The following is a 23,897-nucleotide window of genomic DNA, read 5'->3' on the forward strand; positions in this document are numbered from 1 at the left end:
AGCCTCCATGTGTAAGAGCAGCCCGCCTCTGATGGATGGAAGGAAAGCCTCTGCTTGTTCTGGAAGGCATGTCTCTTGGCTTCACACAGTGACCTCCGTACTGGGAAGGCCAGAATGGTGAACTGGACCGGCCGGGCAACTGAAAATCTGGTTGCAGATGAAGAATTCCCAAGAATTCCCTTATTCTCCCCTTCCCACGACCTCCCCATTCACCAGCTCTTAGCGGTGCCTTGAAACGTTCCTAAATTAGGTTTAAAAAACCTGTTAAACTGGACTGGATATTCTGAAGAAAGAGAAAAAGAAGTCCAGAAGATGCTGGAAATTCCCTCTTCTTTCAAATTCTTCCTCCTGATTCTTGATTCAACTTCCTTTGTAAACTTGGAGGGCACCCTTAGAGGCCGGAGGGGCCGGGTGCTGATCTGTTCTCTGCCCTCTTTCCTCTTTGGACTCCCACAACCATAAAGCATTTGGACTTGGACCGTGGTTTGCCTGATGTCTCTGCTTTTACAGCCCACTCATCTCCCTAACTGCACCATTGCTTAGTGAATAAACTTGGTTTTCTGGCCTGCACAGCTTACTGATCCATAAAGAGCCTTGGTGGAGCAGTGGGCTAATGCCTCCTTAAGTAGCACCAGCTGCCTGCAATTAGTGCAGGTTCGCGTCCCACCAGGCTCAAGGTTGACTCAGCCTTCCATCCTTCCGAGGTAGGTAAAATGAGGACCCAGATTGTTGGGGGCAATAAGCTGACTTTGTAATAATGCTGCTTGGGGGTGTGTGTGTAAGCCCTAATAAGCAGGCATATACATAGAATGAAGGCTACTGCTAAGCTTGTAAGCCGCCCTGAGTCTTCGGAGAAGGGCGGGATATAAATGGAATTTTTTAAAAAAGTAACCACACGCTAAAACATACACACATCGAAAAGCACCACACGTGTTGTGTGCAGCCAGCTGCTCTGCTCGGTGGCTTCATGTGATCTTTTGCCCGGCCAAGTTGCAGCTCACCAAGCTGGTCCTGGGGGGTATCTGCTTGGTCTACAAGAATCAGAGGGGCTTCCCCCAATTCCCCTCAGTGCCCTGGCCTCAGAAGGGCCACGGAGGCCTGGGCATGGCGCTGCTGCCAGGGGGCCCTGGGACCGCAGCCCGGCAGAGGTTGAGGCAGGCCAGCCTTCGTGACCGGCTCCTTTCCAAAGAAGGGGGTGAGCCAAAGGGAGATGCCCGAATTGCCTCGTCTCCATCCCAGCCATCCTAGTTCTGCAGCCTCCCGGCCTGGAGCATCTTTGAACTTCCTCCGGGTGGATCACGGCTGGCCGGTTTTCTCTGGGGAAGTTCGGAGGCACTCAAAGAGAAGTTGAGGAAGCAACTCGGAGAAGAGGAGCTGGCGGTTCCTTTTCCTCCCGCAGTTCAAATGGCCTCCCAAAAGAGCTTTCAGCCACTTGCTGCGGAGACGGGCAAGGATTCGCTCTGTCTACCCAGGCAGGCCACGAACCACAGAGCGCCCGGATTGGCCTTCCCGCGGGTCAACACTTGGGCCAGAGGTCTGCCCCTGCCAGTCCAAGGATGACCGGTGCCTTGGGGAGAAGACCCACAGCTAGAAGGGCAATCAGCACAGGCGGAGTTGTAAGAAAGGAAGGGGCGAAACTAGCATTTTTTTTGCAGCTCAAGGTCACCGACGCAGCTAAGCCCGAACTAAGGTCTGCCACTGCCTCTCCCCTGAAGGGGAAGCGGGGCTGAGAAGGGCCCCAGTGGTGGGGCTGATTTTGATCTGAGCGTTTCTCCCTCAAAGGACAGGTTTGCGGTCCTATTATCCTGGAGGCAGGAGACAGTTCCTCCTCTGGAGACCTCCCAAAGATCCTCCTTTGAACATGGGAATTTGCTGTGGGCTGGAAAGATCCACTTGATCCCTCTGAAGGTTCTGCTTTCAGATCTCACCATCTTCACTCCCTGCTGTCACTTCTGGGTGCTGCTTTGTGTGAGCATCAAGGGTATAAAAATAGGAATAGCTGAGCCTATCAGTCTCTCTCTGTGAAAGCAAACACAGAGCAGCGATTTCCTAGGAATTAACAAAAGGGAGGAGCTGCCCTTGGTCAAAGGAAACAGTGAGGGTGGAAGGTTGGGGGGGGCATTAAACCAGCTGGAAGGCCCGTGCAAGAAAACAGCTAGAATTACATCACCTCTCTTGAACTCAGCCATCACAGCCATCACGGAGAGATCGGAGTGAGGCTGGCCCTGCAGCCTTCGGCACTTAGATGGCCCATGGATGAATACTCCTGCACCCCCAGAAGGGCAGCACCCCTGGTGAAAGACGCTGCTGCTCCCTTAAGGTCTCCTGGGGACTCTTAAAGCGGCAGCCTCTTTTCGTTTTCCAAGTCCCAAATGGCTGCTTTAATGAGCATCAGAGAAAGGTCTGCACTTGCTCTGGTCTGAATCACTTTTCAAATCACTTTCAAGGGTCCAGAGCTGATAAAGCTGCCTCTAAAATGTGGGGATGTTTGAAGAATGAAAACTTGTCAGAAAACCTCAACATGAAATAGCACTTCTCAGAATTCATGCTATTTGAACAACTGAGCTCTGCCCTCCAGGAAGCTCTTAAAAGGGCCTCTTTCAGCAGAACGTGCCTACTGCAAAGGCGGCGGCTGCTGCTGTATGGTTTCAAGCCACCAAAATTATTCCTAGATTATTCCTAAATTATTCCTAGAGAGAGAGATGGAAAAATGGAAACGATGAGAAGGACTTCTTGGAAACGGAGGTGGGGCTGGCCAAGAGTAAGCCGATTCTGGTGAATTCAGAGGTTGCTTTCAAGAGGGGGACCGGCACGCCTGCTCCCTTCCCACCCATTGAAGCAACACGATCAGAGACTTCGTAGACTCTCTTCAAGCGGCTGCAGATGTCAACCCCTGCGATCCTCTGCTGCTCCTGCTGCAGATACTGCAAGGATGCTGCATCCAAAGCCTCGACACGGGGGACGAGGCCCTCCTTTTGGTTTCCTTCTCTGGTGGGTTCTTCGTCTTCCTTGTTGACTTTCATTTCCTCTCTTGCCTCTTCTCTTCCATTGACCCCGTGGCATCGCCAGATGCTCACCTGGGCGTTGGCTGACCCTTTCCTACAGGCTGAACCCTGTTGGGCCAGAGGTCCCATGAACTCGGACAGTTTCCTTGAAGAGAGTCCCCCCGCCGGCTCCACAGAAGGGCTTCTGGATGCTGGAGAGACTCTGAGGGGCAGCCAGGGGAGTGCAGGGACCACGGTTGGTGCTGTTGAAATCCTGGTGAGCCTTTCTCTGGCTTCAGCCTGAGCGGCCCAGCCGAGGGCTGTCCGAGAGCCAAGTTGTTCTGGAGCGAAGAGGGCCATCTATCACCGGACCAAAGGCAGCAGCTGTAGGTACAGATGTGGGAGAAACTGACCTTCAGCCCGAGAGAAGAAGCTGCAGCCCAGAAGGCCCTGAGCTGAGGTGGGAGGAGCCCCTGGCACAGCAATCGGGAGGGCAAAGGGCCAGCTTATGGGGCAGGATCCCTTGTGCCCTCAGCATCGGCTGCCCCTGGGCTGCTGTTGTTGCTTTAAGGCAAAAAGGGAAGAAGTTCAAACCTTCCTGGTTGCAACTCCATGTGCCTCATTCTTCTGGAATCTGTTTATCTGGACTTCATGGCTAAGTGGGATTTCAAGCCGCTGACGCTGCAGTTTGGACTCTTGGTTGCAAACCTGTAAGGCTTCCTTCCAGGGAGATGGGGCTAGAACTGCAAGGTCGTCTCCTTTTTATTTGTCTTGATCTGTCCAATGTTTAGACAGGTTTTTTCCCTGGATGGATTGCTGTCCCAGGTGCCTTCCTTCCTTCCTTCCTTCCTTCCTTCCTTCCTTCCTTCCTTCCTTCCTTCCTCCCTCCCTCCCTCCCTCCCTCCCTCTTGGGCAGGAAGGACAACGGTTTCCTTTGCCTGGCCAAGGACAGGCTGCTTTCCTCGCACAAGCCGGGACCCTCCTAAGCGGACATCTCAACCCAGGTCCAAGTCACCGGAAGGCAGGGAGCTGGAGAGGCTGTTCTTACCAGCACCGAAGGGACCCAGGCTGCCCCCACGGAGAGGTTGGGAGCAGGAGGCTAAGCTGGAGGCAGGCTGGGCATGCCAGCCCCGCCTTCCTCTCCTGCTAGACAGCCCGGGGAGGAGGAGGCAAGAACAGGCAAGCCCCCACCTTGCCAGGGTCAATGAAGCTTGCTTCCCTTGGATGCCTCACAGAGCTCTGCCTTCCTCTGTTTTCCAACAACTCAGATCACGACCCAGGAGGGCTGCAAGCCAGGGCAAGGCTGTGCAAACCGGCTGGGCCCGCTTCATAAGCCTCCCTGGTGTTCAACCGGCCCCAGTTAGCAGCCACGGTGGAGGCTGAGATCCCTTCGGGTGACAGGCCACCCTGGCTGAGGAAGTGCTGCCGTGGTTTCAAGGAAGAAGGGAAGGGAAAGACTTTGGGGAAGGAAAAGAGAAGCTGGGGGGTGGGGGTGGAGACGGGCTTCCTCCACTGCCAAAGAAGACTCTCTTGGGAGCCTGCCAGGCTGCAGAGGCAGAGAGGAGAGCTGGCAGATCAAACTCTTCCTCCGTGGCTTTCGTGAGCCCGAGATCAAAAGGAGAGGCTGGCATGATCCCGGCTCATCCCGGCTGCTGCTCCGGCTTCAGCTCCAGACGGTCTGAGCATCCTCCCAGTCACGCCAGCTCAGCAAGGCCTGTGAGCCGAGCCCAGCGTCTGGCTTCAGGCAGCCACTGGACGCTCTGAGATTCCTCCCCATCCATCTCTGCCCTTGGCCCCCTCGGCTGCGCATGGAGCCTTCCCCAGAGGCCCCACCTGTGGCACTTGAGGGCCAGCTGCTTGGATGGTTCCACTGCCCTGGATCCAGATCGCAGCTGGGGCAGTTCCCTCATCCCAGTCTTAGTTGTCTGTCTGCGAAATGGGAACATTTGGCAAGTCAGAGCATTAAGCAATCATAGGAAAATGAGGGCTCTCTAGTTCTGGGAAAATCATCTATAAGGAGGCCATAAATCCACGGGGGTCACGAGGGCCGAGGGGCTGGCCCCAGATGACCTTGCTGGATGGGCACAGCGACCTGGAGATAGTAACCCCATCTGGTGCCACGATGGCCTTTTCGGCTGCTAACCAGCACCGTGAACTGCAGGCTGGCTGGGGAATTCTGGGAGCTGAGCTGCTGAGGGTGGGAAACTGATGAAGGAGCGACTTGAGGAATAATTGGCCACAGCACCTGCATTATGTAGTGAAGCTCACTTTCCTTCACGTTGTCTTTTAAAACAGCCCCGTCCTGAGAAAGGAGAGCCAGAACAGGCAGGTGCGGAAGAGAGACGGAGGCAGCCGCCCAACTCTGAATAAGCAAACTGCTGCCAGCTGACCTCAGATGGCCGTTCTGCATCATGGCACTCGGGAAAATGGCTTTGACTTCTGCACAGCCTGTTTACCAATCTGTGCTCCGGACATGGAGGGTGCCGGCCGGCGCCCTTTCCCAGCCCTGTTCACTGCCTGGCAAAGGGTGCAGCAGCTTCAGCCCCGTCCCCAACACGGCCTCCGCCCCTCTGCCCAGGAGCCCCCAGACAAGGGTCCCCACGGAGAGTCTTCCTGGGCCACGCAGGGCCTCCCTGTCCCGCCACTCGTTCAGCCCCTGGCAAGGAGAGCTTCTAGCAGGCTCCATCGTCCCCATCCAGCACCTCTTCCAGGAGCTGAGTTTGAATCCCTGCCCCCCTCGGGTGCCCTGGGAGCCAAAGCAGCTGGCTGCAGTGACTAGGAAAGGATGGTGAAGGAGGAGAGGAGCAGAGAGGCTCTTTCCTCTCTCTCCTTTTAATTTGACAGCAATCAGTGCCCAGAGGAAACAGTTTAAACAGTTTTAAAGTCTTTGGTGGAGAGAGTTTGTCACGCTCTTCTAGGGAAACCGAAGCTGGATCCTTTCCAGCGCTAAGTGCTTCCAAGGAACACAAGCCTTTTAGATGTATAGAAAAGGAGCACTCACAATCTAGGCAAGAGCCAGAGACACCCCCCCCCGGAGTGCAGGGAACAGCCCCGCCCCCGACTCTCTTTGCAGGGGGGCTGCGGGGGGGGGGGCTGTGGGCACCCAAGACCACTGAGAGTTTTGAGAGTCTGTTGAAAGGCGTGTCATGAAGGCTGGTTGCTCAGTCAGCCACACATTTAACCTGCATTTTCATCCACCTAAACAATGTGGGGTTGTTGCAAGTTTCATTTTTATCATTGGCTAGCCTCTGGAGACCAAGCCCACTGCTGGATCCATGTTAGTTTTTGGATCTGTATTTACATCTTTTCGCTCACCTCTTGCCTTCCTGTCCTAGGGAAGGTGCACAAGACCAGGGACCCCAAGTTTCCTGAAGTGTGCGCAGCTGCACCAGGCCCCCGGCTTCTTGGCGCCCCACCTACAGCAGCCCAGCAGCCCCCCAGGCTCCATGAGGGTTCAGACGTTGCTTGGCTGCGGATGGCCACAACCGGCCCCTTCCCTCCTCCATTGCCTCAACAGGGCCAGCCCAGCCTGGCGCAGGGCCATTGTGGTGTATCTGGCCCTGGGCCGAAGCAGGCTTCCTAACCGAGAGTGCGGCTTCCAGAGAAGCTGGAGCTGGGGGGGGGGGTGGATAATTAAGCAGAAAAGAAAATCACACAAAGGAGCTGCAGTCTCTGTTCACCCAAGTGTTGCCCAACACGTGTTTCCCAGGCAGGGCAGTGCCTTCTTGGCACCTTTGGTTCAGGGGCGCCTTTCTCCAATTGGATCCACACTTGTGCCTGGCATCCCCCTCCCCCTTCCGCAGGAAGGCTGGGATAAGAGTCCCGATAAGCCAGCAGGAGCGGGGAAAGCACACCATGAGGAAATGCCCTGGGCGCCAGGGATAGGACTGCCCCTCCTTGCTGGCATTCCACGTTGCTCAACTCGGGGGCAAGAAAAGGCAGATCTTAGCCCGCTGGGTTTTTCTCAGCTTCTAATTGGGGCGATTCCATCAGGTTCGCTTCAGTTTTTAAGAAAAAAAACTTTGTACCTAAATATGTAGATGCCCAAGATGCACTTTTTCATCAGGAATGTTTCTTTTCAGCTTTGTCAAGTGTACATACCTTATGCAAACCATTTCCCAGATGCAAAACACGATTTTCAGGAACAGAAAAAATCTGGAGAAGCAAAGGTATTCTCTTCCTTATAACTTAACTTTGCTATTGGTTCAAAAAGTGGAACTATGTCTAACTTAATTCAGATTAAATTAATTTCTCCCTTAACTCTAGTGAAGAGAGCTATACTTTAATTGTAGTTTCTGGCACAAAGTCCTAACAGAAAGGTGTGAAAATTAGCACTTGGTTAAACTGTCCAAATGCTGGAGAGTCTGTAGTTCAGGGCCAAGGGTCACCTTTCAGGACTGTGTGAAGGTCCTGGTCTCGCTGCCCAGGGACCTTCTGAACAATCAGGGTTTTGCAAAAGTCTGAAAAAGGAGGCTGTTGTGTCTCTCGCCCCCTCTTGCTGCCAGGCGACATCCCCGGATAAGGGGAAAGTGAAAGAAGCTGCTGCCAGGAAACAGAAACTCTGCAATATGATCTGGACCAGAACTGACCGGCTGAGACAGGCTCTAACTAGAGGTGGGTCAGCCCTGGATCCTGTCAGAAGCCCAGGGGTGGGGGTGGGTGGGCTTGGAGAGCAAGGTTTGGGCTGACAAGGAATACAAGGGAGCCGGGAGGGGCCCGGGAGGTCTTCCAGTCCAGCCCCCTGCTCAAGCGGGAGACCCTGTACCATTTCAGACAGATGTCTGTCCAGTCTCTTCTTAAAAACCTCCAGTGGTGGGGCATCCACAACTTCTGAAGGTTGTGCCCACCTGTGCCTGCCCTGAGCCAGCAAACGTCGTTATGAGTTCCCAGCACAAAGCACATCTGGACAAGTGGAAATCTATGTGACCTTCTCCCCGCTTTCCTGGCAGTGGCCATTCCAACTTCTGCACGGGACGAGGAGGGCTGGGGGACACCTCAGTGAAGGTGAAAGGCAGCACGAAACGAGGGCAGGGCAGGGCAGGGCGGGAAGGCAGCCCTGATGCCAATCAGATCCTTTACGATTCCTGGTGTGACTTTGCCCTCTTTGAACCGAGGACTTTGATCTTTAGTTCAAGCAAGTTCAGGTCATGCTGCCCTCAACCAGCCCAGTTCTCTCCCCAGTCAACTCAACTCATCTGCTGAGCTCTGAAGAGATGCCCCCCCCAGGGCTTCCTCCTGTGCAAATGTGTCCCCTCCCCGCCGCAAATCCCTTTGGAAGGGCCTTTTCCAAGCCCTGCAGAGGAGGGGCATCACTGGAAGTGGCTGCCCTGCACAGGACCTCTCGCCCAGGAGCCACGCTGGGGGCGGCCGGGGAGGAAGTGCCGTTCCTTCCTCAGGCCTGGACATGGGAGCGAGGAAGATGGCTGCAAAGCCTTGCACCCGCACACTTGCAGTGGCAGGGCTTCTGCATTCTCCCTGCAGAAAGTGCAGGACTGGGGAACTGCGTCCCGTCTGCTCCTGCTCCCCTCAGGATTTTAGGGGACAGCAGGGAACAGCTTTCTACCTGCCAAACAATCCCAGCCCCCTCCCCCCCCCGCTCAAAATCCTTTAGGGGGCTCTTTCCCTAATCAAGAGGGCGCCTCTTCCTGGGGAGGGAAGCTGCTTTCTGGAAGAGGGGAACCGTGGGAGCAAGGCGGGGTCTGTGACTCCTTCGGGGAGGCCGGGGTGCCAGCTCCCCCCACAAAAGGCTCCTGTCCAGCTGTGGGACCATTTTTGCTGGCTCTTCTGCAACCTCCCTGCCCCCCAGAGCGCGCTGGGATTTCTCCGTGGCCTTATTTGGACTCCGCCGGTCAATTTGCCTCTTGTGTGAGGGCCATACAACTGCTGCCTGTAGATAGTCGGAGTAAGGCTCGAGCAGCCCTGTCTGTGGGGAGGGGCCCAAGGGGAGAAGGCGAGGCCCGCCATCTTGGAAGATCAGCATTGTCCCCCTTGGGTTCCTCTATGAAAGGCAACGCATACATAAAATAAATATAATGCACAAATAACAGAAAGCAGAGCTCCCACGCTTGGGGCACAGGCAGTATAAAATTCACCCGGACAACCTTGGGCTAGGTCTCCCTGGCTGAGGACGATGGGCTCTGTGATGCTACCCATCTGGAGAGCCCTATGCTGCAGGAAAGCGGAACTGCTGCCCTCCAGCCACTTGCTTGGGCCGCTGGCCAAGAGCCGAACCGGAGCGCTTCTGGCGCTCAAGCTAGCCGGTGAGTGGGGCTAAGCCAGCCCCCTCCTCGGGCACAGGCAGGCCAGGGGAAGGGAGCTGGTGCAAGCCGAGGAAGCGGGCAGGGCAGCGGGGCTGGCAGGAGAGGAGCAATTCTCGGGGCCACCGAGCGCAACCTCCACGGAAGGCGATCTCTGCCCCTTCCTCCGGGTCTGAGGAGCCTGGCCACAGGAGAGGGAGCTGTGCAGGGCAAACCAACCTCTTTCCAGTTATGTCATTCGCACTCATGACTGGACAGGAAAAGAAAGATGTGGGGGGGGGCGCTTTGGGCTTGCTTGCTCACGCCCCCCCTCCCGAGTTTATTTGGAGGAGGGGTCCGGCCTTCTGCAGAACCCTCCCCCTCCCGAGGAGCCTGAGCTTGTTCTGCCTGGGCAGCCTGTGGCCTTGGCGTGGCTTCCCACCCGCTTGGCCACAAGGGGAGCTCAGTCACTTGGGGGCACGTCTGGCTTCAGAAGCAGGTATGCCAGTGGAGCTGGCATGCCTGCAGAGGTGGCTCCTGCCTTTTCTGGGCCAAAGTTGGAATTCTTCGTGACGCTCCCGGAGTTTTGATTCAGCTGGACCAGGACCTTTCTTTTAAAAAGAAAAGTCAGAGAGAGACAATAGAGGACAAAGATGACATCTTTTGTATCAGCATCAGAAAGGAAGCTGAGTCACCCAAAGCTGAATCCCAGCCCATTGGAGAGGTGGGTCCTCAGCTGATTGGGAGGGGGGGGGCTTACAGGGAGTTCAGCATGGGGGACTCATTCCTCCCCTCAACCCCAACAAGAGTGGGGGGGGTCCAAAATGTGTGGTTTGGAAGTCCTTGGGAAATAGTTCCAGTTCCAGCTCACCAATCAGACAAGCGACTCCTGGGGGGTTGCTGCCCTAAAGTCCGAGGAGTGGGAGTTTTCCCCAGAGACAAGCCCAGCCCTGAGTTCGAGTTCTTCCTCGAAGGATCTCTTGCCCCCCTTCCCCCATGGTCCTTGGGGGGTTTGGTGCACTCGCTGGACCTACAGGGAGGTCATCCGAAGGACCCTGGCCCAGGCTCTGCGTAAGGCCAGGCGCTCTTCTGCAACTCTGCACAATTCCTCCCCGACACCCCATTAACTCTCTAGGTCTCGGAGCAAGCCAGCCTCTTTCCTGCCTCTCCTCCCCCCTTACCAACACCCAAATACTGCAATTCGCAAGAAGCTCCAGGTGACTCTGAGGGGGGACGCCTGGTCACGAGCCGCTTTCAAGGGCTGTTCTGAGACATGGGGGGGGAGTGATGCAGGGAGACGACCCCCTCCTGGATGTGGTGGTCGAGTGGGGGGCTCGGTGGGCAGAGCCCTTCCCCAACCTTTCCAGCTCCACCATGTGACAATAACGGGGCAGACGCCAAAAAGGCTCCTCAAGAAACACCATTTTTCTGCTTCCAAAGCCAGGGGAGAAAGTCATCAGACTGGGGATTCGTTTTGGGAGTTAATTTGAATTAACTGGGACCGAGATCCTACTCATCCCACTCCCCCGCGCACACACTAACAAAAATGAAATGAAGGACAGGATCGGTACGCTAAAATATTTTACATTCCTCTGAAATGCTTTACACAAAACTCTCGAGGACATTCCTCCATGTGTTCACCCAAAGCAGCCCTCAGATGTATGCAAAAAATCTGAATTCTGTATTTGTAAATCCCCACCCGTAACAGGCATGTGCGTACAACTTCAAGTTAAAATTATTTCACAGGGAATACACACAAGCGGAATATTAAAGTTAGTGCTATGAGTACAAGTGGCCAGCTCAGCGAGGAGCTCCACAGACTATCCTGGCCTCTAATCGAAGGGAAGAAACCCAAGAAAAATGAAATTGCGAAAGGCTGGTAGACCAGAAGAGTTCTGCTCAAATAGTCTCTCTCTCTCTGTGTGTTTGTGCATGTGTGTGTGCGCGCACGCATATTCATGGGGGAAATCCCTCTTCGGTTCCTTGAGAGGCCACTCCTGGCCAAAGCGGAGACCAAGAGGCCGGGTGAGGGTCCATCCCAGAGGAGATGGCAACGTGGCGGCTTTGCTGCAGGGGGGCTTCTGCTGGCAGCAAATGGAACAGAACCAGCCCCCCAAGGAAAAAATCCACAGGTCCTTCCAAAACATCCCCAACCCCTTCAAGTCAGCCCCCCGGGCAGCGACCCACAGCTGCCTCTCACGGACCTCTCCCTTCCTTAAAGAAACGCTGGCTACTGTTTATTGTTTAAGAGAACTGGGTGACCGGCTGCGCTGGGCAGATGGGCAGGAGGCCTCCCGCAACGGCTAGGAGTGCCGCTTGGGATTTGCGAAGGCCTCCGACTCCCTGGCCGGGGACTGGGCAGTGCCCACGGCAAGGATCCTGTCTGCAGCCACGGGGGGCACCAGGGTCAGCGACTCCATGCTCAGGCTGTCCGTGCTGTCCTTGGAGATCAAGGAGATGGTCGGCTGCGGGGCAGGAATCAGGCTGGGCGACAAGGCGGCCGTCTCCGCTTCGCTCCTGGAGTGGCTCTTGCCAGATTTCAAAACTGGAGGCAACGAGCAATCGGCTGCGGACAGGTAACCGGACGAGGAGGAGGGCAGAGCCTGCTGAAGCGTGATCGAGTCGTCTGCGGAAGGAAAGGGGACCAGCCGTCACACTCGGAGGAAAGGCGGCCTGAATTCGCTTTCCTTGCCCACCACCCGGAGGTCTGCCTGGCACACTTAGGCCGATCCTTCCCAAACCTGGATAAATGTTTGCTAACCCAGGGCTGACGACTTTCTATTTACTGGCTCTCTTCTCCCTTCACTGAAAGCTTCCTTTAATCTCGGGACTCGCCCTCTTAAGAACCTCTGAACTTTGCCTAACTTACAAAGTGACCGTTAATGGCCCTTCTTCTCCTCCCTGCCTCCAGCTAGGGTGACCTACAAACAGGGAGTCCACAGGCATGGAACAGTCAGACTTTAACATTAAGGTCTTAATGCATTATTGCCCATGCATCTGCACACAAGGGTGCGTGCGTGCGTGTGTGTGTCTTTTAAATTGCCTGGAGTGTCCATTTCACACAGAAGAAATGATGCTTTCATCAAGCAAAGCAGAGTAGTGCTCTAGGTCAGGGTCTTGGCAGGGAGGGCACGCGCAGACCCCTCCCACTGAGAAGGCGGGCTGGGCAGACCGGGCACCCACCCAGGGTAGGGGGAACTCTGCTCTGTAAACCAAAAACTTCAAATGGGAAAAGCAAACAGGAGAGGGGAAGAACCAGGGAGTCGAAGGGAGAGCAAAGAAACCGATGTTGTGGTTGTGGTGAGAGAAAGAGGAGAGGAGACTGGGCAGAAGCCTCACCCAGGAAGAGTGAGCAAGGGGAGCAGGGCCAGGCACCGGCACTGCTCTGCCCACCGAGGGAAGCCAGCCCAGTTCCTGCCAGGGACGACGCCTGGCCTCAGAAGCCGGGGAAGGCGTTCTGGGACCGCGGAACAGCCCCTGCCGGGCCGGGCCAGAGGGAGGGGAGGGAGGTGCTCTACCTCTCCAGCCAAGGTGGCCCTGCCGCTCCCGGCACCCCTCCTCCCAGGAAGAGGGGCCGTCTCTGCCGCCTGGCAGGCCGGCAAGCCCAGCTCTTTGCTTATTAGCCAAGGATCGATGCGTCTTATCAATGCTGTTGACTTAAAAGCCTTCCCCGTGAATTAAAACCAGCTCATCCAACTGTCACAACATATCACCAGGAAAGGACCGGGATCCCACTAGGGATCCCACTGGGCTTTCCTGACCACTCCAGGGCCGCAGCTGCCCGGCCACAGACTCGGGTGCCGGAGCGGGGTGGGGGTAGCTCAATGCTGCTGGGACAAGCCCTGGGGAGACCGGCTCACGGCCTCTCAGCTGGAGCAGAGCCGACGGCCTCCTGGGGGTCTTTGCACCAGGGCCCCGGCCGAGAGGTCCGGAGAGACGCCCCCTTCTCAGCCGAGCCCTTTTCTGGACCCAGGAGCAAGAGAGGAGACTCCAAGGCCAGGAGTGGCAAGAGGGAAGCCCCTGCTTTTCCCGCAGAGAATGTTTTTCTTGCTGGAAAACTGCCCTCACTTGCCTGGGGGTGCCAGGGAAGCCCTCCATGCAGCCCCACCGAGGGAGGGGACGAGGGAGGGAGCATCTCATCAGCCGTGCACAGGAGGCTGAAGGGGGGGGTGAGGGGGGCACACGGGAGAATGTCTTGGCAGGTGACTGTCCTCTTGGGCTCCCCCTCTAGAAGGGGCAAGGAAAACTGAGATTTCGGAACTAAAAGATGGGGGGAAAGTGACCCTGGGCGTAAAGCGAAATGCAAATAAAACCTAGCAGCTGACACACCACGAAACGAAAACACGTCCGACACCCATCACTCGCAAACAGAAAGAAGCCCCTCGTGCTACAAAATCCGGCTTGCTTCAATCAAGCCGCGTTTGGAGTTTTCAGAGTCCGCTGAATTTACCTCCAGGCAGCTCCTGAAGAGTGGCCTGTGTCCCTGGGCTCCCTGGATCCGATCCACTTGCTGGCTCCACCCGTGGCTTTGTCAGAGCCCACCCTACCCACCCCGGCAGAGACCCTCTCTGCCCAGCAGGGGAGAGCTGCCTTTCTTTCAAGGAAGTGTGTGTGTGTGTGTGTGTGTGTGTGTGTGTGGCCCCGAGAAGGGGAGGGAGCCATTTTGGGGCAGGAGGAGGAAGGTGCGCCCGATTAGCACAGAATCCGGGTGCGAGAGACGCGTGCACGAAAACACATCCACGACGAGACCTGCCTGAGAGGGCTTGGCCAGGACGGGGGCCACCGCTGCTGGACGGCCTAAACCCAGTGTCCACCGTGACTCTCAGCCTCTGAAAGACTAAGCACTCTCCGGCGTCCTTTCCTGCCCGGCCTTACTAGAGGGAAGCACAGGGAGATATCACAGGAAGCGGGGAGGGGGAACGTCAGGAGGAAGGAAACAGGAAGGAGGACAGGTTAGTGTGACAACAACACAAGCACCGCCAAGGCAGAGGCCACAATCGCCCAACAGCCACGGCATCCTCGGCCTGCCTTGAGGATGGGGCCCCAAGGCAAGGCCGACGTGCCCACTTACAAAGGAAGCAAGCGAGCGTGCTCTGATTTCAGAGATTTCGTTTCACGACCACAATAAATTACAGGGTGGAGAACATGATCTTCCCACATAGCAAGCCTGAAAACACAAAGCTGAAGGCATGGCTTCACCGATTTAAACCAAAAAGAAGACTGTCTCCAACGGCCACCACGGTGAAGGCGAAGAACGTTGGGGAACGGACTTTGATCCAAGTGAAAACACTCAAATCCCCCTCAGTTCGAGCTTTGCAGCTGCACAAATCTTAGGGGGGGGGGGCGAGGAAAGCTTCCTCTCCCCCCTTTCCAGGGGCTGTTGAGAACTCCCTGCAGGGGTCCCAGGGTGTAGCCTGAGCAAATCCTTTGACTGGAAACCAAGAAGGAGAAGGAAGCAAAGCGGGAAGCCTGCCAGCTTCTCGGGAGCTGCCTCATCATCAGCTCAGTCCTCCGTATTTACTACACATTTCTCATTCCCTTACCTTAAGATGCCTCCCCCATTTTATGAACGGTTTGCTACCCTGAAGGACAAGCCACCAGTCCTCTGCTTGGGCTGTGTCTTGGTGCCCGGTGGGGTCCACACGCCGAGTTACGCTCGAGCAGAACTGAAAGGCCAGCAATTTGGCCAAGCAGGGCAGAGAGCAGAGTCCTTTTGTGGGAAGGGGTCTGGTAGCCAGCAAAGCCCGGCCTTTCAATACGGTCTGCCCCATGCGATGCCGAAAGGAGACTTCCTTTCCCGCGAGGAGCCCCAGAGCCGCCTTTCTCCACCTTGGCAACCTGGTGCCCAGACTTCGAACGGAGGGCACGGATTCGGGGAAAGCATTTCTTTAAGGGGCTCCGAATGACTCCTCCTCTTAACCAAGCACTGGGGGGGGGTCAACCCTGTGAACGGGGTAGGGACCCAAAGCTATGTGGCTTTCAGACACGTAGCCAGTTAATTTGTCCAAATTGCAGAGAAGCTGTTTCTGAGGAAAAATAACTTGGCAGATCGCTTTGCGTGTGTTATGTTTTCCAGAATGGTTGCTTAACAAATGACAGTATTTGTACAATTAAGCAGCTTCATTAAAACTTCAAGTGGCGTTTGGACCAAGTTCACGACCTCAACCCCGCTCAACCTGCAGAGTCGCCTGCGCTAGAAGGTCAGGCACGGATACCTGAGGGGCTCTGTGCCACGGAGGATGTGGATGTGGAGCTGGCCACGGCCGAGTCGCAGCACCCAGTGCTCCTGCTGGAGGATGGGGACGGCGAGGAGGAGGAGGACGGGTGGTGCTGGTCAAGACACTGGGCTACGGCGAAACCTGCAAGAGAGGGAGGCAGGACTTACACAAAAGCCAGTGGCAGAAACACACCAGCCTCTTCACCACCCCGAAGGAGACGCTGTGGGGCTGCCGGGAGGAGGGAAGGGCAGTGTGGGGGGAAACCAAGTCTGGCCGCCACGGGGCAGGGCAGGTGCCGGGCAAGTCAGACATTCCTCTCCTTTTGCTTCTGCGAAGTTGCAACCGCCACCAGCGAGGACTCAGGTCTACGAGTGACATCCTTCTCCCCAGGCAAGTGCCAAGAATTGCTGCCCTCCCCACTCAGGCAACAAAAAGCCCCCGATGCAGGTTGACCAGTCGGCCTCGTGCAACGTCCTCCTCCGTGGCTACCAGGAACAGGACTGCTGCAAGCCTCCCAGGAGGTCACGGAATGAACCTTCTGTAGTTTCTCCAGAAAACTCTCCCGGGAATAGTTCTCCACCCTTCGAGTCTGCTCCTGGAGGAGGCTCTCCGAGCTGCAAGGCAAGTCGTAGCCACGTTTCCCTGCAAGCTGCTCAGCACAGGAGGCAGAAAACAGCAAGGTTCCTTCCTCCACTCACCTGGCCATTCAGAAACCCCACGAGGAGGACCAGCTGCTTTCTCCCAGCTCACCTCCCCAGGCAGAGGAGAGTTTTCCCACCCAGGGCGACACGTTGGCCACCCCTCTGCCAGATGGGCCACTTCAAGGGGCCGCGATTGAGCAGGTGGCCGAGGCCTCGCTCGTGCCCCAAGTCCATCCGCCTGGCAATCCCAGGGGACTGGATGGACCAGCGAATGATGGGCAACCTTTTAAAGCACAAACAAGGTACACAAAAGCAAAGAGAGGCTGAGCCCAGAGGAGCGGCTCATAAGGAACTGGTGGCTGGGCGCTCGGGAGGAGACATCAATCATCCCAACTCCAGTGCTGAGGAGCCTTCCGCACCTCTCGGGGCGTCGCTAATCAAAATGGAAGATCAAATGACACACACTCCAGCACCCCAGAAGGCCGCTGCCCTGAGAAGATGGCGTTCTGCTCGGTTCCTGCCTCCCTATGGGCAGCACACACATTAGCTGTCCCTGGCAATGGCAAACTGCCTCCAACCACCATTCTGGGGAAGTGCCGCCAAATCAAAACAAACAAAAATCCCCACCAGATGTTGGACTCAGCTTCCTGAGAAGTTCAGCTGGCATTTAAAAATAGTTCCTAGCTCTTGTGATTCTAACCCTACTTCTAAAAACACGAGGACAAGACTATAAAAACCTGATCTGTTGCAAAGGCTGAGGAGTGCCGTGGGCAGAAGTGGCCAGGGGCTCGCCCAGCCAACCTCTGCTTCCTCTCCTGGAAGTTTACAGACCACCCCCCCACAGCCCCTTGGGAGCAGGTGCACATGCTGGCTCTGGAATTCTGGGAATTGAAGTCCACATGTCTTAAAAGTGGTTAGGCTGGTAAACATGGCTCCAAGCTCGAAAACTGCCTACACCCAAAGTTCTCTCCTGGGCCTCTGCCAAGCCCCCTGTCCCTCTCTTTAATCCTCACACATCAAATTCACCTCCAACAGTGTGTCATATTCATTTACATCAACAGCTAACATGTGTGTGTGTGTGTGTGTGTCTTTAAGATTGCTCTCCAAAGGAACTGCTGCTAACTATGGAGGCCAGGGACTCCAACCTCTAGCCATGCATAAATTGATTGGCAAATTTTTCTGGAAAGGGGGGGGGAGGGGAAGAGAAGAGACCGTGATATTCCTCGATTGCCCAAGGCTGTTCCGCTAAAAGGAAGATTTATAGAACTTCTTTGTAAGGGGAAGGCTGGGACAGAGTGGGGGAGCTCCACTCTTAGCACAGTGTTTAATCTGTACGGGTGACTCACGTCCAACTTCCTCCAGCTCCCCTGTTCATAGTGACTCCAAGGGAAGCTCTGCGTCCCTCAGCTAGTTTGGAAGTGCTGATGGCCACGACTCCCAGCAACCAGTGTCAACAGACATCCCTCTCCCATTTTCAAGAGCTTCCTGGGAACAGGATTTCCAGGAGCCCTCCTTTCAAGCAGCCACCACCCAGGAGAAAAGCTGCGGCCTCCGAATTGTGGCTGTCCTGCTTTGCCTTCACTCGACAGGTCCGCACTCGCAAATGGCACAGATTTGACATCACCACAACTCTACTGACGTCCGCCCTATAACTTGAGGGGATGCCCTGGAGGAGCTCGTCATCAATGCCACCCAAACGTTGGCAGCTTTGTTTGTTGTTCTCCATGGCGACTCTGCCCATAGGGTGCAAACTCCAACTACTGTGTGCCAGCCTGGTGCTGACAGCCTCCAAGTAGCACCTCTGTGGCCTTTGTGTGGAAATGCTAGGGGTCTTGCCTTGGAGGCTCAGCAAAGGTGCAGAGTTTATTTATCAAATGTGCATCCTGCCCGTCTCTCAACTATTTGCCCTGTGTCCAAATTCTGGGTGAAACTAGGCTGAGCTCCTTGAAACCTTTGCGTAAGGGGAGCTACTTCCATGTGAAAGGCACCACAGATCATGGCACCTGGCAGGAACTGGGAAAGGACAAGGGAGCAGGCTGCATGGCAAGGCCCAGCCTTCTCTTGACCCCAGACCTCCAGCTGAATCCCCAGTGATCTGAATGCATGACAGAATTTTGAGAACGGGATCATTGAGCCCAATCTTTAGCTTGCCACCTTCAACTGAAGAGGTAAGAAACCTATGAAAAAGATTTGTAACAAAATCAGCAACAGGAAATGGCACCCAGGTCTGCCAGAAAATAGAATACTTTTGAAAAACACAACTTCACAGAAGTCGGTAAACCTGTTCTTTAGGTAGACCTTGGGAACACTTCATGGTCTAAAAATCAGTTGTTAACAGAACCAGCAGAATGAAGGGCGCGGGGGGGTAGGTTCAACATTTGCAAAATAAAGTCTTCTGCCCCCTCCCCCCCTCAAGAAAATCACTGTATCAGAAGACCAATTTCTAGGAACAGAACTAAAAGTCAATACGATCTCAAGGGCAGAAAGTTCAGAAGGTCTGCATTCTCCAGAAATGTTAAGTCACTGGGGAAATGATTGGTATTTATCATGACAAGCAGACAGTGAGAAGACAGACATAGTTACATCTAGATCACCAGGTCATGAAAAGTCAGGTTGCAAAATTATTTTCTTAGGACAAAACTTTTCAGACCCATCACTTCTCCTCTCCTCAGGATAATTTAAAGCCAAAGAACTTCAGAGAGGCTGAAGGCCTAGTACATTTACTGAAAACAGTGGCTATCTTTAGGAAGTGCGGAAGAAACCCAACACTGTGATATTTGACTTCAGAAATAAAGAATGTTTTATTTTTAAAAAATAAGGGTGGCCGAAAGGAAATTGACCAGGTCTCTCCAAAATGCCTTGCCTGAAAATGGGCCAAGAGCCGTGTTTATAATCCTCTGAATCAAGTGATCGCTCTCCAGCTTCAGTAACCTGGTTGCTGAACTTGAAACAGAAAACCCTCCCCACCCCGCAATCCAAGATGCAAGTCTTCAGAAAATCAGTGGCTGCATGGAAAGTCTTAAGAGACTCAACCCCCCAAACCACCTTGTGTTCTACACAAATTGTGGTGATTCAATTTCCAAGCAGCAAAGATAACACGATACCCTGAGCTCTACTGTGAAACGGGCTACAACAGCTAGAAGGAAAAAGAAGACGCGCAAACACCCTGCCCTCCAGGGAAAACCACAGAAACACCCGGTTCAACTCCCATGTGTGAGAGGGCTTTGTGCCTTCCAAACAGGGTTGCAAAACCCCACATCCCTAAACTTTCCCCAGTCTTCCCCACCGCCCTGGTGACGGCCTATCACATGGCTTTCCAAGGAAAACTGATGCAGGAGGACCCAATGTTGTGCTACCCGTTTGTGACTCTTGCCCAGGGTTTATGGGAAACGAGGCTTGAGGCACACTGACTGTCACCCAGCTACTATCATTGAAAATAACCAGCAGCGTAAAACAGAGTGTGTTGAAATCCCCTGCCTTGCAATGCAAATTCAGAAACAGGACTTCGGCTTATCTCAGAGTTATCTGGCACCTTCTTCAGAATTGCTCATTTGGCTATCAGGAGGCCAATTAGCACAGAGCCACTTCTCACCAACCTATCAGGTGGATTATCTCATTTACAATTTCTACGGAACCACACATCATTCTGCTGCGGGTGCAAAGAGGCGGTTCCTCTTTGTAGAAGGGGAAAGCAAGCTAATCACAGCCAACTGTTTACCTAAAAAAGGCATTTTTCTTTTTTTCTCCTGAACTGCTCTGTTGCATTGCTGTAAACTTGGCTACCGTAATGTGGCGTCAGGCTTCCAGCTAAAAAGATTTCAAAAGCAGAACTAGGAAAGAAAAAAAAACCCTCATGAAGGGGTCAAAGGAGACGGTCCCGGGCTAAGGCCCCAAAGACTTCAGAGCTTCACCTTCTGCCTTGTCAACCTGCCAATCCTGCTCCATCTCGGCCCTCCGTCTGCACTGGCATGGCTGGGCCGCCCAAGTCACATTTCGGCTCCTCTGCCCCCTCCCCTTCCCATCACCGAAGGTGTAGATGCACCGGCCGGTGCAGATGCTCAGCTGTTTTGGTGTTCCAAGCTTCCTTGCCTCATTTCCCCCAGTCCACGTAAGCCTGCCTGTTTTTCTTCCTATTCGGCAGCCTCCATCCACAACAACGGCTGGCTCCTCTGGCCTATCGCTTCCTCAAGCAAAGGAACTGGAAGTGGCGGTGGCCGTGGTGAGGAGCAGGGTCCCTCCTGGGGGGTCTCTTCCTCTGTGCCCCTGCTTGCAAAAGAGAGCAGCTCTCAGGTAATGAATCTGCTGGCTGGTGCGAGCCTCTCCTCCCGACCGTGGCCTCCGCGCAACTCCCGTCCCTTGTGCAACGACCGGCACTCTTGCCCACAAGCAAGCAGCAGCCGTGTTCGTCTCGGCCTCCAAATCTAGACGGGGCCGAGGCCTTCTGGAACTGCTGCCCCACTGCATCTGGAGGCCACCTGCTGGGAAGGCCAGCCCAACTATTTCCCAAGCGCCGAGCAGAATGCAACCTACGTAGGGGCTCTGCCTGCATCGCTTCCAGCCCTTCCCTCCTGGGTCATTTTCTATGTTGGGTCTCCCAGCCGGAGGGCTGCAGGCTTTCTCAGGTTGGTCTCGGCAACATCGAAAGAAACGGATTCAACAGACTCTGGAACTATCAAGGTTTTGCTTTGATCTACCAATTTGGGGCATTTCATTTTTTTAAAATATATCGTTTTCTAACATTATAGGATCTTTTCCCACAAACACACAGTGTAAGAAGGAGAATCACACCTAGGTTATAAGAATGAATACATAAAAATTTAATTTCAAAATATTCAGTATTCAAATGAGTAGTAAGTATTCTTAGGCAGTAGGTAACAAGAAATTTGATTTAAATCAATGATTTAAACAGCATAGTTTCCTAGCTTTGTTAAATTGAAGATTTTAAATAACGTTTGACTTCAATCTGTTTTAATCAACAAAAACAGAGTTTTAAGAGATTAGTTATATGAGACTCACAGACCAGAGACATAACTAACGCAATATACAACACAGCCAACTGCAAATAAAAGCACCAGGTTTAAATGCTGCATATAAATAAAACCGAACCAGAGATGATGGAAAGAAAGGATATTAAATAATCTAAATGCAACAGCTACCACCACTGGGTTCTTTTAGTGCAGCCTGTTCTCACACACGTTTAACTCTCTCGCATCTAGGCTCCATCATAAGCAGACTCAGGTAAATATTTCTTTAGAGAAACAACAAGGAAACATTAGCACATACCTGGAACATTTTTAAAAAATCTGCTGGAGGGATGCCAGGTTGCTGTAAGCCAGGCATGTCAAACTCGCTACGTCATATGATGTCGTGCGACGTCTAGCAACTTTTTTCCCATTGCTGGCAATGGGGTGGGCGTGGTTTCAGAATGATGCATCCGGCCCGCGGGCCAGCAGTTTGACATGCCCGCTATAAGCCCTCAAGAGTCCTCCCCACCCCCCATTCCAGCTCCTGATGATACCCCCAGGTGTCAACTGGACAGTTTCTGAAACTGAGTTTCTTTTGGTTTGTATGTAAACAGCATTATCAAGTTTTAATAACTTTTTTTAAAATGTCAACTTTTTTATTTTTACATTTTTAATTATAATTAATTTGGATTCTGAATTTTCTTACATGTCACTAGGGTAGCATTCTTGCTACAGAGTGGCAAAAATGAGATTTTTAAATGAAGTTGCTTCTAAAAATAATACTAATAATATTATCGCAGAAAGAGAAGCTAATTTGCCAAAGAACGCTGGGTCACGCCTTCCTCTGCCACAATACCGTAACCCAGGGGTGTCAAACTCAATTTCATTGAGGGCCGCATCAGCATTGCGGTTGCCCTCAGGGGGCCGGGTGGGTATGGCCAGGGTGGGCGTGGCCTACTGGGTGGGCGTGGCCAGAGTGCGTATGGCCTACTGGGTGGGCGTGGCCAGCTCTACATCGTTCGCATCAAGGGTAACTATGGGGGCCTGGGCAGGAGTGGGACAGATCTGAGGGTCTCTGGGCCAGGGCCAAGGCAGTGGGGGCCGTTCCCTCACTGTTTCCAGGATGGCTTCGGGGGCCACATGAAACCACTTCGTGGGCCGGATCCAGCCCCCGGGCCTTGCGTTTGACGTCTGCCGTAACCTCATCGTGACATCTTATCTCAGATGCACCTGGGGAAGGAGGCAGAGGATGAGGGAGCTTACCTGGGACTTTATCAACCGAGGCAAACACCGAGCGTTGCACAGCCGGGTCACAGCTGCTGCGTCGGGCTTGCTCATAAAACCGGAATGGCAGGTGTTGGGTGGCAGCAGAGCTGTGTCCAAAGCCCATCACTTCATTGGCCGGCTGGATGGGCAGGTCCAGAAGTGCTGGGTTCAAGGAGACACAGGTTACGTTTTGGCTAGGAAACTAAGAAGGCCCAGACTGCCCTAGCATACAGTGAGGCCAGGCACCTTGCCTGGCAGGCCTCCGGTTCTGCCCCCTATGCAGATAAACGCTCCTTCCTGGCTGACTTATAGGATACGTGAGCTGTGATTCCTCAGCTGCTCTCTCAAGACTAGCCAGGAAGAGGAAACCCAGAACAAAGAACGGCTTCTGACTTGCTTGGGGAAAAACAGGCCAGCGTGCCCAATTTGCAACAGGTGAAGAAGCCCAGTGGGAGGACCAGGCCGGTACCTGCGATTCTTTGCATTTTCATCCGCCGAGCCTGGATCCTCCCCTTGGCCAGGCGCTGCCTTGCAATGACGCAACGGATGTGATCCGAAAAAACGAAGGTCGCCTGCAGGATGGGGAAGGGTTTCGAATGTGGACTGGAAGCCGGCTTGTGTATGACGATACTCAGGGCCCGGCTGTCGTCTTCCACTCCTGTCACCTGCATGTCCTGGAAGGGGCAAGGAAGCAAATACACGGGGTCAGCAAAGACCGGAGCTTAGAGCTGAAGTCCGGCACAGGTACCAGAGCTACGTTTGAGGAGCAAGGCCTGGAGACTAAAACGTATGAAGAACGGTTGCAGGATTTCGGATTGGCTAGTCTAGAGAAAAGAAGGACTGGGGGGGGGACACACGACAGCAGCGTTCCAGTATTTGAGGTGCTGCCACAAAGAAGAGGGGGGTGGGGAGAAAATCAAGCTATTCTCCAAAGCACCCGAAGGCAGGACAAGAAACAACGGATGGAAACTAATCAAGGAGAGAAGCAACCTGGAATTAAGGAGAAACTTCCTGACAGTGAGGACAATTAACCAGTAAAACAGCTTGCCTTCAGAAGTTGTGGGTGCTTCATCACTGGAGGTTTTTAAGAAAAGACTGGGCAGCCATTAATCCAAAATGGTGTAGGGTCTCCTACTTGAGCAAGGGGTTGGACTAGAAGACCTCCAAAGCCCCTTCTGATTGATTTGCAAAAGACAACGAGGCAGAGTTACTCTTTCTTACTGCAGCCAAACCAGCCCCCTTGCTCCCTCTTCACCGTTCCTAGGAACGGAGAAGGTTAAGCAACAGGACATCAGCACTGGAGAGGCACATCAACACAGTCCAGGCTCAGAGGCATCGTAATGACTGTATTCACACAACAGATTAGCCTAGCTGCATGATACACAGAACGTGTGCTAACTGAAGGGGCTGAATTTGCATAACACACTCAGCAACCAAGATGAATACAAATTGAGCTCCAGGGATTCTGCTAAGGCAGCTGCTAGATCTTTTGCTGAGCTGACTCCCTGTGTCGTGTGGAGCCAATCAATTATGGCATGATGAATCCCAAATACAGTGCTGGTTATTCTTGTTGCTTTAAAGTCAATAA

At 53.9% G+C, this 23,897-nt stretch overlaps 1 protein-coding gene across 8 annotated transcripts in view; it reads right to left on the minus strand.

The window, feature by feature from the left end:
- Positions 1–10,784: 10,784 nt before the first annotated feature.
- CLEC16A (C-type lectin domain containing 16A) overlaps positions 10,785–23,897 on the minus strand; it is a 34,819-nt gene continuing 21,706 nt past the window's right edge. For 2 of the 8 annotated variants that reach the window (XM_081338127.1, XM_081338126.1), the window contains exons 20-24: positions 22,779–22,983; positions 22,307–22,471; positions 15,436–15,579; positions 13,974–14,090; positions 10,785–11,846 (exon numbers count right to left, since the gene is read on the minus strand). In XM_081338127.1, the coding sequence (XP_081194253.1) occupies positions 11,524–11,846; positions 13,974–14,090; positions 15,436–15,579; positions 22,307–22,471; positions 22,779–22,983 (954 nt within the window). In that variant the 3' untranslated portion in view covers positions 10,785–11,523. Of the gene's footprint in view, positions 11,847–13,973; positions 14,095–15,435; positions 15,580–22,306; positions 22,472–22,778; positions 22,984–23,897 lie in introns of all 8 variants that reach the window. The other 6 variants (XM_081338132.1, XM_081338129.1, XM_081338128.1 and 3 more) reach the window with 6 other exon arrangements.

This window comes from Vipera berus, assembly GCF_964194415.1.
Source record: "Vipera berus genome assembly, chromosome: 13".
Lineage (NCBI taxonomy): Eukaryota > Metazoa > Chordata > Lepidosauria > Squamata > Viperidae > Vipera > Vipera berus.